At 48.5% G+C, this 13,782-nt stretch overlaps 1 protein-coding gene across 1 annotated transcript in view; it reads left to right on the forward strand.

The window, feature by feature from the left end:
* TMEM132D (transmembrane protein 132D) overlaps positions 1 to 13,782 on the forward strand; it is a 195,659-nt gene that overhangs the window by 112,105 nt on the left and 69,772 nt on the right. Inside the window, exon 4 of the mRNA XM_071444941.1 lies at positions 12,030 to 12,213. Within this exon, the coding sequence (XP_071301042.1) occupies positions 12,030 to 12,213 (184 nt within the window). The remainder of the gene's footprint in view (positions 1 to 12,029; positions 12,214 to 13,782) is intronic.

Genomic DNA, 13,782 nt, shown 5'->3' on the forward strand with positions numbered 1-13,782 from the left:
AAACTCTGGCACCAATCCTTGGCTGTTTCATGTTTTAGATTATTTTGCTCCTAAGCACTGGAAAAGTCTGCAACAGTAATTCAAATGATTTTGTTGCTTCTTGTTTTACATCTCCACAAATTCTGCAGAACACAATGTTTCTTTTATGAACAGAGTGAGAGTTGTAAATTATTAAGCACAGAAATAAGAGATAGAGACATATTTTGTAGCGCTTTTCTTTTGGAATTGTCCAAGAGAAGTTTGATTCATTCATGTTACTGCATGTTTTTACCATGAAAAAAGAGTTATTCCTTCACCTTGCTTCAGTTTTGGAGCTTCTGCTGTTCATTGTGTGTCCTAGGATGCTCTGATACAGAAAACACCCGTATTGCATTTTAAATTTCCATTAGCTGTGCTCAGTCAGAGGCAGCCCTCCAGACACTGGGTGTGCTCTGTGTGAGCAGTGAGCACAAATGCACAGATGCCATTTGTTGCTGAGTGCAGCGTGGTGGTGGTGGTGCCTTTGCTGTGCCCCTGGTGCTGCCAGCCTGTCTGGGAGCAGGAGCCAGGCCGTGCTCTCCATTCTGAGACTGCAGGGTCATTTCCATGCAGCGCTGGGCGAGGGGCAGGAGTCACTCTCTCAGTATAAAATGGGTGAATTTACTGAGCTGAAGTGCAGATTTTGCTGATAAACGAGAGCCCAGCTCAGCAGGCCATTGAGGTTCGTGGCTGTTTGGCAGAGCACTCCCCATGAGCCTGGCTGAGCAGGTGAGTCCCAGGGAGTGGCAGAGCTGCTCTGGCTCTGAGCAGGGCCAGCGAGGAGCTGGGGTCCGAGGAAGGGCAGCGAGCCATGAGATGGGAGCAGTGGGGCCCCTCTGCCTGTGCTGCTCAGGAATGGGGCACTCGGGGCGTGCCCTGCATCCCTCCTCACACAGGCAGCGCTCCCTCCCTTCTGCTTCCAAGATTTCATCATTCTTCACCTCTGCTCTTCTCTCTAATTTTGTTGAAATGGGTCTAATGTACTGGGGGGAATGACAAGGACTCAGATGGACTGATTGCATAATCCTCTCTTTATTAAGGAGCTTGGAAGAAGAAAAACAACTCCCCAACCAGCTTGTTACAGCCATCTATGCCACTGCAGAAATGATTTCTTTCTAAGCATTTTATCCTCTCTACTTTTAAACCTTCCCAGATATCGTGTTTTCCAGTTCTTTCTGAGGCTCTTCCACTGTCCTTTTGCTTTGAATTTGCTCCATGTTTCCTGTTGTTTCTAATTATACTCTCCTGCCTATCTGCTCTAGCAATTTTCTCCCCTTGACAGATAAATCCTTGAAATATTTGTGGAAAGTGAGCACTTTCTGCTTCTTGTGCCTTTTAAGCCTCACCTACTGATTTTTTTTAGAAAAATCTCCAACCTACCTCCTGCTCTACTTGATGTTCCTTTAAGTACTGCTCATTCAGGCCCTCTGGAAATCTGGCAGATTATTTCTTCTACCGTTTTTCTAAAAACCCTGCCCATTTCCTGCAGTCCTCATGGCTCTTGTTTGTACCTTATCCTGCTGTGCAATGACAGCAGAACTAAAGTCAAGCAGCTTGAGCAAAGCAAATGGAAAACCATGCCCAAAAACCCATTTATATTCACAGACTGTAGTGATAATTCTGGCAGGGCTGTGTTTTAATTCCTCACATCGTTTGGCTGCTTTTAATACCCATAACAGCTGCCCGTTGGATTTCTCCACACAAATTCCAAGAACCATGGTAGTTTGGAGGTTTGGAGTAAGTTCCCCATCCAAATTTTCCATGTTGCTCGCTTGGAGCAGATACTCTAAGCCCACATTTTTGGTGATTTTGTGTCCCAGCTCATACCCCCTCGAGGATTTTCATTGCAGGGAAGGAAGAGCAGTGTCTATATTTGCAAAGGTTACATGTTAGCCTTGCAAAGAAAGAGAGTTTACATTCAATTAAGTCATTAAAGACTCATAATTGGCCTAAGAAAGTCTGGGGCAGTAGCAGTAAGAGTGAAAACTAAATAAGAGTAGTTGAAGCAGTGCAGTGTTTAGGTGTGTGCTGTGACATGTTACTGGAGCAGACATTGATCTTCACTTACTGCTTCTCCCCCTTACATGAATGATTGATGAACCTGTTGAAGCTGTTAATGATTACTAACATTACTGAATTCATAATTATAACAATTAGGGTGTCTCTTCCCCTGCCTCCAGCTCAATAAAATCAATGTGTCTTTTTCAAGGGCTGGATGTGCGTCTTTCCACAGTCAGTGGCAAAGATTGCTGAGTTCAGGCTGAGGTTCCCCAGGTGGGAGCAGGGCTGTGCTGAAGCTCAGCAGTGAATCTGCTGTTGAGCTCCAGGTGAGTCCCTGCAGGCTGAGCTGAGAGTGCAGCCCAAATTCCAGCAGCTGAACTGTGCCACGCAAGGAAGGTTGGGTGATGTGTTCTGGCCTCCTCAGGCTCCTCACCCCGGCTAGGGGACATTTCCTATTCTCAGGGGCACATTCCTGGGGATTCCAGGGAGCATTTCATGCCATGGCTGTTTTCCTGTCTCCTCCACTTCTCTAGTTATTAGTCTGATCATGTTGTTATTTTTACTGAAAGAGTGATTTCCTTTTGGAAATGACAAACAAGTGCAGCCCCGTTCTGCCAGAGTGCATTGAGGTGAGGTGGTGGGAGCCCACCATTCTCATCTGCCTCCTTAGATCAGGGAATATTTAAAGTCCATTTAAGTCTATCTGCAGTAATGGGTTTGTTTACAGCTGTTTGGCTGCAGGTGATTTGAGGACACAGAAACTGGGAAGGAATAACTCTGGAGGAGGGAGCTGTTACCAGCCATGGCACGTTCCAGAAGCTCCGTGTTCCACTGAGAGCCCTGGCAGGAGGAGGAGCTGCACTGGCCATTATCCCTGGCATGTCTGGAGTGGGATGGGCTCCTGGAATTCTGACTTCAGCTCCAGCCAGGGTGGCTCCTCTGGCTGCTTCAGCCATTAGAATAATCAGCTTCTGCTGAAGCCTTTCAGGGAATAGGCATTTCAAATCCCTAAGTGCTGTTAGATGGAGCTGGGTGAGTTTATGGAGAGATGATTTGGTGTGGTGGTGTCCTGGCAGGGAGCAGCCCAGCTCAGGGTGCAGCTCTGCTTTCTGCAGCCTTGGATTCCTTCTGCAGGGGAGGATCTGCCTGCCACAGGGGTCTCTGCCCTTGGGGTTTGCTGCTGCAGCTCCTGCACCGCTGGCTGCAGTGACACTGGGCTGCTGCTGCTGCTGCTGCTGCTGCTGCTGCTGCTGGGGGACACAGAGCCACCCGAGAGTGGGACTGGGAGCCCCCAGGGGCACAGACCCCAGCAGGGACAGCCAGGAACACAAACCAGTGCTGCTGATTCCTGCACTGATTCCTGCACCGATTCCTGCACTGCTCCCTGCCCTGGGGGCTTTGCTGTCTCTGGGCACCTCCCCCGGGGTAATTCCCTGCGGTGTAACTGCAATCATCACTTGCCACTGCTATTATTGTGTTATATTTTTATTGTTTTTATTCTTCCCATCGCTCCTGAGAGCGCACCCAAGGATTGCCGGACCCTTGTGTCCCCGTGCACCTGAGCTCGGGTGCTGCACAGCCTCGGGCTCCAGGGAGCTGCAGGTGCACCAGCAAAGCCCCAAGGGATTGACTGCAGCAGCTCATGCTGATAACAACAGGGCTTCTGGAGCTTTGGAACTCTCACAGTCTGTAATGTCACCAGTAGATCAAAAGCAGGGATTGGGTTTGACAGGCCCTGGGACTGGCTGCAGACCTGTCCCACCATCCTGTCTGAATGATTTCCTCGTGGCTGTCACATCATCCCAAGGTGTGTGGAGGGGAAACATCTGCTCTAGAAAATGTACCACAGCTGGAGCAGGGACAGGGTCTCGTCCTGATTGGTACAGACAGAACAATTTACTGAGAAATAATCTACCTTGAGAAAGGTGCTAGACCAGGTGGATTTCAAAGATCTCTCCCAACCAAGATTGCCCTGTAATTCTGTGATTTAAAATCTATTTCAGCCTAAAGCTCTTCCAGAAAGCTGGGTTTGGAGGGAGGCAAGGTGTATCTTCTCTCTTCGGTTTATTTTTCATATTATTGCTTAAAAATAAGAAACAGGATTCTGGAAACTTCTGTTTTAATATTAAGAAAGGTGGAAAGTATTTCCTCTTTTAATTCTAGATTTGGCAAACACTGAACAATTGTGTAAAGAAAAGTCTTTCTAGAAATTTTTATTTTAATTGAAAAGGACTTTGCAGTTTTGGAAGATGTATGAGTTCAGCAGAAATACTTGCTGAATAGTTCACAGCAGAGGAAATTCCTGTAGCTGAGGGTACTAATCTCATATATTGGATGTGCCTTGGCAGGTATCTCCAAATAAGTCACTAATTTTGAAATATATTGAAAGCTTGAGTCTTGTGGAATGTAATGCTGCTTTTATATATAATTGCATTTGTGGAACCAGTGTGGACACTAATAAACAAAGCATAAAAAAATGTGTTACAGATCTCACCATGGAGAGCTGCAGCTAAATGCTAAAGCACCAGATCTGCCCCTCTGGATTCAATGCCACAATTAGATTTTTTAAAAATTAGTAGGTGGCATAACTTCAAAACCATTCTGAATTCCAAAGTCTAACCCCACACATATTAATGCACAAGTGTAAATTTGCTGGTCCTGTGTGAGAGGGGCTTTTAGGTGGATAAATGTTTGTAGGATGAGGAGTGCATTGTGCTGAGCACAGTGCTTGATCCCAGTTTGGTGTGCTGGGGTTACTCAACAGTAAATCCAACAGTAAATAATGGCAGTGCTGCCTCTGGAGGGTTTTGGCATGAAGATCCTGGGTCTGGTTCCCCCGAGCAGTGCAGGGTTTGTGCAACTCCTGCCATTCAGAAAAGGTTCCTTCATTTCCAGGAGGCTGTGAGGGTGTTAGCAGGCTGCCAAATTGCACGTGAATGCAACATGGAAAGCTCTATTTCGGATGCTCAGGAGTGTCACTGATCAGAGGCTCAGGTCTGGGGTGTGCTGTGGATTCTCACTGGCAGACACCTCCCTGCCCCTGTGCTGAGCTGTTCCTGGCTGCAGCCTTCATACCTGGCTTTCCTGCCCAAAGCACAGCAGCTGTGGTTCCTTTTTCCAATGTCCCCCTGGTTCAGCCAGCCATGACCCCATTCCCTGGTTACCTGGAGCATGTGAGCCTGGGCTGGCTCCTGCAGACCCTTCCCCAGGGAACTGGGAGCACTCGCGGCTCTGTGCTCCCCTCCTCTGCAGTTCTACCACACTTGCAAGTGAGTTATCCCCCATTTATTGTTATTTTTGTACGAGGACAGTAAAGCAGCAGGTGGAGAGAGCTGGATTGAGGGTATTTGCAGGGTTTTACTGGACTTTGCACTGTCAGTAAAACCATGTTTGTAGCCTTCAGCTCTGCCTCCTGCACAGGAGCTGGGGCTGTGCTGCTCGTGTGGGGCTGCTGCAGAGGGACCTGGAGTCCCTGACTGCTGGGGATCATTTATTGAGTGAGTATCAGATGGCATGGAATAAAGTCAGCATGATTTACCCTTCCTTGGCACCATGTGGGAAATGAGCTCCATGTTTGCCACGCCAGGGGATGCTCAGAACCCTGGTTCTGAACTGAACTGCTGGCTCTCTGGGTAATTATGTTTTAAATTGATATTATATTAAGAGCTTTGCTAATTTTTGCTCACTTCTGAATTGAGTTATTTGGGAAAAGTGCTATCAACAGCTGGAAAATCATGTAGTGAATAATTTATTTGACAATAGCAAAAAAATAAAAGTCAAATAAATAATTCAGCAAATATTTCTCAACCAACACTACTGATGTCAAGCTCCAGAGAGATGGATCGATTTTTAAAAATCACTCCATTACATGATTAGCAGACTCATTTTTTGGTGATTTTTCTTGCTAGTTGGTTCACTTCATATGGTGATTCCCACAGAAAAATGACTTTTCAGTCTACCTATGCTGAATTTTTAATAGTAAGATGACACTGAATAAAGTTAAATTTTAATGTAGTGCTGTCTGTACCACCTTCTCCTGATACCTCAGTGGTGAGTAATGATCTTTGCTGTAGCACAGTGCTCCAGGTTCTACAGACCTTGGGTTAGAGTGCCCTCTCTGACCTTGGGATGGGCTGAGCCCCAGGTCTCGCCTTCTCGTCTGAAATATTTTAGTTTGTGTTATTTGTGGATGTGTGGAGGATGAGCTGTGCTGACAGCACGTGGGGCAGTGCTGCTCCACGCTCTGGGCTTGGGTTAATGGAATTCCAGCTTTTTGGGTGAGCTCTGACACGTTCCTTGTGAGTGCCAGGGAGGGCTGGGGGCCCTGCTGGCCTGGCCAGGCAGATCCCAGCCCTGGCTGGGTGAGCTGAGCTCCCATTCTGGAGCTGAGCCAGCCCCTCAGTGCTGGCAGGCACTGCCTTGCTTGTTTTAACTCCTGCTTCAGGGCACTTCCTGCAGCATTTGGTTTTTTACCTTAAGTACCAGTTGTGGGACCAAATAGTCCACGGAAAACCTGCAGTTGTTATTGCAGGTTTAAAAGCTTTCTCCAAAAACAAGCTGAAAAATATTCATGATTGCACTCTAGCTTGGAAAGCAGAGGGAGAAGTCAATTGGATTGGATTCATTAAATAAGGAATGTCTGTCTGTAAGAGTATTGTGGGGGTTTTACCTGGTGGTACCTGGGAGAGGCAGAAGGACCCAGAGAAGCTGCCCCAGAGGGGTCCTGGAGGAGTCAGGGATTTGTCCTTGCAAACAAATCTGGGTCTGCTGGTGGACAGAACTGGCACTGAGAGACACAAGAGACAGGGGAAGGATTCCCTGATGGGTGAAGGGAATGAGAGAGGTTGGTCTTTACAAACAGCTCTGGGTCTGCTGAGACGGGAAGTTGGATACACACAGATGAGAAACACTGGAAGAAGCACAGATTCCATAGGAAAATCACTGACTGGCACAAGGAGAGGAAAAGGGGGTCATGCATGAAAAGGGGCATTAGGGGTTTTGGGAGGTCTGCACCTCTCAAGCACCTCAGGCAGTGGGGACAGAGAGAGGGAAATGTGGCTGGGATAAAATTGGGATAAGAAGGAGGCTCCGTCCCCCAAAATTTGGAGAGGCCCGTGGGAGATGCCCCGAGGGCTCTCCCTGTGCTCAGGCAGGGTCGCAGGGCTGCCCTGACTCCTGTCTGCACAGCAGCCCCGGGTGGGTTCCTGTCCCAGGGTCTGTGGGTTCCTGTTCCAGGGTCTGTGGGTTCCTGTTCCAGGGTCTGTGGGTTCCTGTTCCAGGGTCTGTGGGTTCCTGTTCCGGTGTCTGTGGGTTCCTGTTCCAGCCCTCGCCGCTGGTGCCCGCAGGAGCCGCAGCACAGGGGCTGTCAGGACAGCAGCAGAGGGTTCAGGGCAGCACGAGTGCCTGTTTATTCAGCAGAGATGTGATCTCTGGCTCCCCAGCAAATGTGGACACGAATGCAAATGTCCCTCCTGCCACAACAGTTTGACTCAGATGCAGAGGCTTCTTAAAACAAACAAAAAACCCTCACAAATAAAAGGATTCTCTCTCCTGAGACCAGAGCTGTGGATATTTTTTAAGAATTCAGCAAAGACTAGACAGACAATCTTTTCTTGGTGAAAATAAACTAAAAGATTATCGGGATTCTCTCCTGGCTACTTTAAATATAGATGGGATATATATATAAAAATGTATTCCTTCTGGTACAGGAGATTTTTCACTCAGTGATTTCTTTTCTCTTAATATCTTCTGGTTTTCTCCTCCTTTTTTCCCCCACCCAAAATCTGTTTAGGTGTGAAGACAGTTTGTTACTGGGCTGCATGTTCCCAGGAGCACTGCAAAAATATGGATAAAATCCACTTTATTTAAAGACTTTGGCACTGGGGATCTGCTGCTCTAGGGAGGGGAAATGCAATGCCCAGGAGCTCCAGGGGAGCTCCAGGGCTGGGGAGAGAAGAGAAGGAGGTACCAAAAAGCAAATATTCTGAAGCAAGGGCTGATTCTGTACTGATCCTTTGATTTCCTTTCCACCTCCTCATTCTTAGTTAGGAAACAAGTCCTGTTCAGTGATGGTATCAGGAGTAATGGCTTAAAATTCCAGCAGAGAGGAGCAGAGAAGGTTTGTGAAATCCTTTTAGTGAAATTGTTTACATTCTGGGGAAAATGCCACAGAAAAAGGTTTCTTTTTCATTTTAACAGAATCTGTATCAGAAATGAAATGTTTTTTAAAAAATACAGAGCTTTGTTCCAGCGTGGCAGTGCTTTGGCTTTTTAGGCATTTCTCCTGCATCTGCTGTGGGTTGATGTTGTTTCCTCCCACACAGGGAAGGAAACTTGGGGGTTTTTCCTGAATTCCAACACAGCACATGACCTTACTTTTACCCAAAAAATTAACTTCTGTCTGAAATGTCACCTTTTTTCCACTTTGTGGTGCATAAATCATCTTATCTCCTCTTTTTAGGAGAAAATAATTTTCAGTTTAATTTTCTCTCCCCTGTAATGGTTTTCACAAACCCCTTCAGGCCTGCTGGGGTCAGCTGTGCTGCTGCCACCCTTCTCTCTGCTGGAAGTTTTCCCAGTTATCCCAGGGAACATTTCTCCCTGTGCTGAGCTCTGCTGTGGCCCCTTGCCCTGGCTGTGCAGTGTTTCAGGCCACAGATTGCTGTGGTGCCCTGCAGGAGATGTGCTGTGCACGTTTGTGGGGCTGGAGGAGAATACAATTCCCTTTGCTCTGCTCTGCTCTGCCCCAGGCTCTGTGTTCGCTTTGCTGTGGCACATCCTGGTTTGCATATCCATGGCCTCAGGCTGCTCCTGTCCCTCCCAGCCTGCTGCAGCCAGGGCTGGAGCTGGGTTCAGTTTGTGGTGGGACCATGGCAGGGCTGTGCTGGGAGGTGCACAGGGAGCACAGGGAGCGCAGGGAGCACAGGGAGCACAGGGAGCACAGGGAGCACAGGGAGCACAGGGAGCACAGGGAGCGCAGCTGGTGAGGGCAGCGTGGCATCCTTGACCTGAGAGCGCTGCCCACATCCAGGGCTGCTCCTGGGGGTTTACAGGGTGTCCCCTTCAGGGCAGGAGTGGCCATCATCCACATCCATCCTCAAAGCAGGTGTGAGATCCCTCTGAGCAGTGCTCACTGCAGAAACGTGGTGCCAGCACATTTGTGTTTTGCTGTGGCCAGGTGTAGCCATGGTATTTTCTGAACAATCCTTTCCTTAGGATCTTTCCTCCTGAGAAGCTGAGAGGCCTCAGGAACAAAATGCAACCAATGGTTCTCTGCTGCTGTGGAATGCAACAGGTGCAGCTGGGATTGGGCTCATGTGGTTGTTTCTAATTAATGACCAATCACAGCCCAGCTGGCTCGGACACTCTGTCCAACACACAAACCTTTGTTATCATTCTTGTTTTTCTATTCTTAGCCAGCCTTCTGATGAAATCCTTTCTTCTATTCTTTTACTATAGTTTTAATATAACATATATCATGAAATAATCAATCAGCCTTGTGAACCATGGAGTCAGCTCCTGGTCTCTCCCCTCACCCTGGGACCCCTGTGAGCACGGCCACAGCCAAGGGGCTCGGGCACAGCCCCTCTCAGAGCCAGAGGCAGCAGAGGACATTGAGCACTCCATGAGCTCCTCAGGCACAGAACTGAGTGGGACACCCTGCACAAACCAGGCTCTTTGCCAGGGACTGCCATGCACTGCCCATCCCTGCTCACACAGTTCAGGTAACTGAGATTCAGTGGTCACAGCTGCAGAAAGCAGCTTCTGATCCCACCTAGGGCAGCATGAAATGAGACTGCATTCAGGGCTAGTTTAGAAATCCTGCTCTTTTTTCCATGACATGAAGAAATGAGAAATTGAACACAATGTGTTCCATTTTGGCTCGCTTTAAATTCCATCCAGGAGAGAAAGGACACAGTGCATCCACTGAAATACAAACCTTAAAGATGATCAGAGCAGCCTCTTCAAGAGGCATTGCATAGAGCTCTGAATTCAGTCAGCACAGTGGAAATCTCTGAGGATCTTGGGAATAGTCCCAATCTGGGGCTGTTGTCATAAATGGTTTTCATAAAAGTGTATCCTTATTTTCTGCTCTTTTCCCACATCAGCTGGGAGGCCTGCTGGGGTTTGGGTGCATTTTGGGATTCTCTAATCAGTTGCTGAAATGTTCCTTTTTTCCTGGTTGCACTCACTCTCCAGCAGAAATGCCTTGTGACACCTCAGTGCTGTGCCAGTCTGCCTCTCCTTGAGGATTATCCCACAGAAGGAAATTCTGCTCTTTCCCCTCCACACAGACACTGAAGCTGGTTCAGCATCCAGTACTTCAGGAGTAAAACCATTCTCAGTGTCCCCTGGATTTGTGCACTGCTAAGAAATCCCACATTGCTCTGCAGCTTTACAGGAAATTGAGTTTTTTCTTGTCTCTCTCAATGCCACTGGCCTAAGGAGCTCGCCTCAACAATGCAATCTTCACTGCCTTTCCATGCAGTAGCTGGTTTTATAACAAACTTTACAGGAATTGCATCAATTCCCTTTCCAATCTTCCCTCTTTGCATTTCTGCTGTATGGAGTCCTCTGAGACAAACCTGGAACCCAGGGAAGGAGAGCTCCCAGAGTATGGAATCCTCTGAGACAAACCTGGAACCCAAGGAAGGGCAGCTCCCAGAGTATGGAATCCTCTGAGACAAACCTGGAACCCAGGGAAGGAGAGCTCCCAGAGTATGGAATCCTCTGAGACAAACCTGGAACCCAAGGAAGGAGAGCAAAGTATGGAATCCTCTGAGACAATCCTGGAACCCAAGGAAGGGCAGCTCCCAGAGTATGGAATCCTCTGAGACAATCCTGGACCCCAAGGAAGGGCAGCTCCCAAAGTATGGAATCCTCTGAGACAAACCTGGACCCCAAGGAGGGAGAGCTCCCAGAGTATGGAATCCTCTGACACAAACCTGGAACCCAAGGAAGGGCAGCTCCCAAAGTATGGAATCCTCTGAGACAATCCTGGAACCCAAGGAAGGAGAGCTCCCAAAGTATGGAATCCTCTGAGACAAACCTGGACCCCAAGGAAGGGCAGCTCCCAGAGTATGGAATCCTCTGAGACAAACCTGGACCCCAAGGAAGGGCAGCTCCCAAAGTATGGAATCCTCTGAGACAAACCTGGAACCCAAGGAAGGGCAGCTCCCAAAGTATGGAATCCTCTGAGACAAACCTGGAACCCAAGGCAGGAGAGCTCCCAAAGTATGGAATCCTCTGAGACAAACCTGGAACCCAAGGAAGGGCAGCTCCCAAAGCCCCCAGTGCCCCCACCATGCCACACCCAGCAGGGCTTTGCTCTTCTCTGGGGCTTTGCACTCAGGGATCCTGGCAGGACTGGCTGATGTTAAACAACCCAGTTCTGTAACTCTCTCACAACAAGCTCCATTATCTGTAATTCCTGGTTTAGCAAAGGACAAAAGGAGCTTCCCACTGACACTCACAGCAAGGCAGCAGTATAGCCAAAAATTAATTCAGAGTTTTGCAGCCCTCTGCTCCCTGCTGCCCTTGTTCATGGACCCCATCCCGAGCTTTGACCTTTCTTCTATGACTGTATTTTCAATAAACAGAAAATACTTTTGGTGCAGTGGTTTCCTCTTTGAGGAAGGATTCCCTTTATGTTTGTTCACGTGCTGCTTTAGCAGGGAGGAAGTGCAATGTGCTCACTGAAGGGGGGTCTGGGATCACTTTGGGCTGTTCTTCCAGCCTCTGTTTGCCTTTGATCTGGTTGTGTTTCTCCCCCTGTGGAATGGAGCAGTGCACAGTGATCCAGCCACAAAGTGTTACTGAGCCACTTGAATTGCTGGGAAATAACCTGAAATCTTAAGACAAGTGCAAATTATTAATTCATTGTTAAATCCATCATCCCACCAAATCCTCTCTTTGAAGGAGCCTTAATCCAAGGTATTATTAATATAAAAGCAATTATATTCCTGGCTTATCAGTGATGTGAGTGAACATTTCATTCCTTTTTCCTGCAGTGCGGAGGGCCCTGCCTCTGAAATCATGCAGATTGATTTTGAAATAGAAGAGCTGACTGACCTGCCTGAGACCCAGCTCATCACCTGGCAGGTGGAATATCCTGGAGACACCACATCAGACCTGGGCATCTCCAAGATCTACGTGAGCCAGAAGGACCTGGTAGGAGTTCTCCCTTTGGCTATGGTAAGGAACTGTTTGGCTTCTGCAGGGCTTTAGCACTCATAGCTGGGAGGGACAGGGGGAACACCTGGGGAGTCAGATCTGCCTTAGGAGGGGACAGCACAGCTCCCTTGGAAGGCCAGCTCCTGCCTGGGCTGGTGCTGTGGGTCTGGGGACAGAGGCTGAGCTGATGATGGCATTGCCCTGCTCAGAAGGTTTTGGGGGGCAGGAGCTGAGCTGATGATGGCATTGCCCTGCTGAGAAGGATTTTGGGGGGCAGAGGCTGAGCTGATGATGGCATTGCCCTGCTCAGAAGGATTGGGGGGGCAGGAGCTGAGCTGATGATGGCATTGCCCTGCTGAGAAGGTTTTGGGGGGCAGAGGCTGAGCTGATGATGGCATTGCCCTGCTCAGAAGGATTGGGGGGGCAGGAGCTGAGCTGATGATGGCATTGCCCTGCTGAGAAGGTTTTGGGGGCAGGAGCTGAGCTGATGATGGCATTGCCCTGCTCAGAAGGATTGGGGGGTGCAGGAGCTGAGCTGATGATGGCATTGCCCTGCTCAGAAGGTTTTGGGGTGCAGGAGCTGAGTGAGCTGATGGCATTGCCCTGCTCAGAAGGTTTTTGGGGGGTGCAGGAGCTGAGCTGATGATGGCATTGCCCTGCTCAGAAGGTTTTGGGGGGCAGAGGCTGAGCTGATGATGGCATTGCCCTGCTCAGAAGGATTTGGGGGCAGGAGCTGAGCTGATGATGGCATTGCCCTGCTCAGAAGGATTTTGGGGTGCAGGAGCTGAGCTGATGATGGCATTGCCCTGCTCAGAAGGATTGGGGGGGCAGGAGCTGAGCTGATGATGGCATTGCCCTGCTCAGAGCTGCTGTGGGTGCAGCACAAGGTGTGCTCAGGCACTCCTCCATCGTGGGGCATCTCTGAGCCAAGAGTGCTCTTACCTTGGCCTGGGACACAGTAATCCTGAGAGACAGGATTGCCACATCCTGAGAACTGACTCCATGTCCGTTTGAGAGTGAGAAAAGAAATCAAAGGAGTGGCATGAGCTCTGATTAATTTGAATTAGTGGGGAGCACAAAATGCAGCATGTAGCCAGCTGTCTGTTCTACAGAGGTGCAATCAAGCAGGTACCCCATGGTCACAGTCTAAACCAGAGCACTTGAAAATGGCCTGATCCTTCAGCCTTGTTTTTACCTAAAAAATGCCTGTTAGGTACCCCAGTTTCTACAGTCTGAAATTTGTGCATTTCCTCTTCTGTCCCTCTCACATTTCTGTGTTGTTGGAGATGAAGCACACTTGTGTAAGCTCTGGCTGTGCCTCATTTCTGTTCTTAGGCAATCTGTTAGAAAATATTGACACATTATTATTTAGTGCTGAAAGAAAAACAAAAATCAATCTCAAAGCATTTAAAAAAATGTAACCTGGATGTTTGCCTGGTGATAGCAAGTTAATTGTGCCATTACTGAAGACTGGAGGTGTTCTCTGCACTTTGAGACTCCCAGAACTGGCTGCTCTTGTTATTTGTATTTACCAACTTCTGAACCACTCAGGTGCTGGGGTTCTTTATGTTACCAAGCCCACATTTTCTC

Source organism: Agelaius tricolor, unplaced genomic scaffold (assembly GCF_023055355.1).
Source record: "Agelaius tricolor isolate 1412-34295 unplaced genomic scaffold, bAgeTri1.0.p SCAF_20, whole genome shotgun sequence".
In the NCBI taxonomy this organism is placed as follows: domain Eukaryota; kingdom Metazoa; phylum Chordata; class Aves; order Passeriformes; family Icteridae; genus Agelaius; species Agelaius tricolor.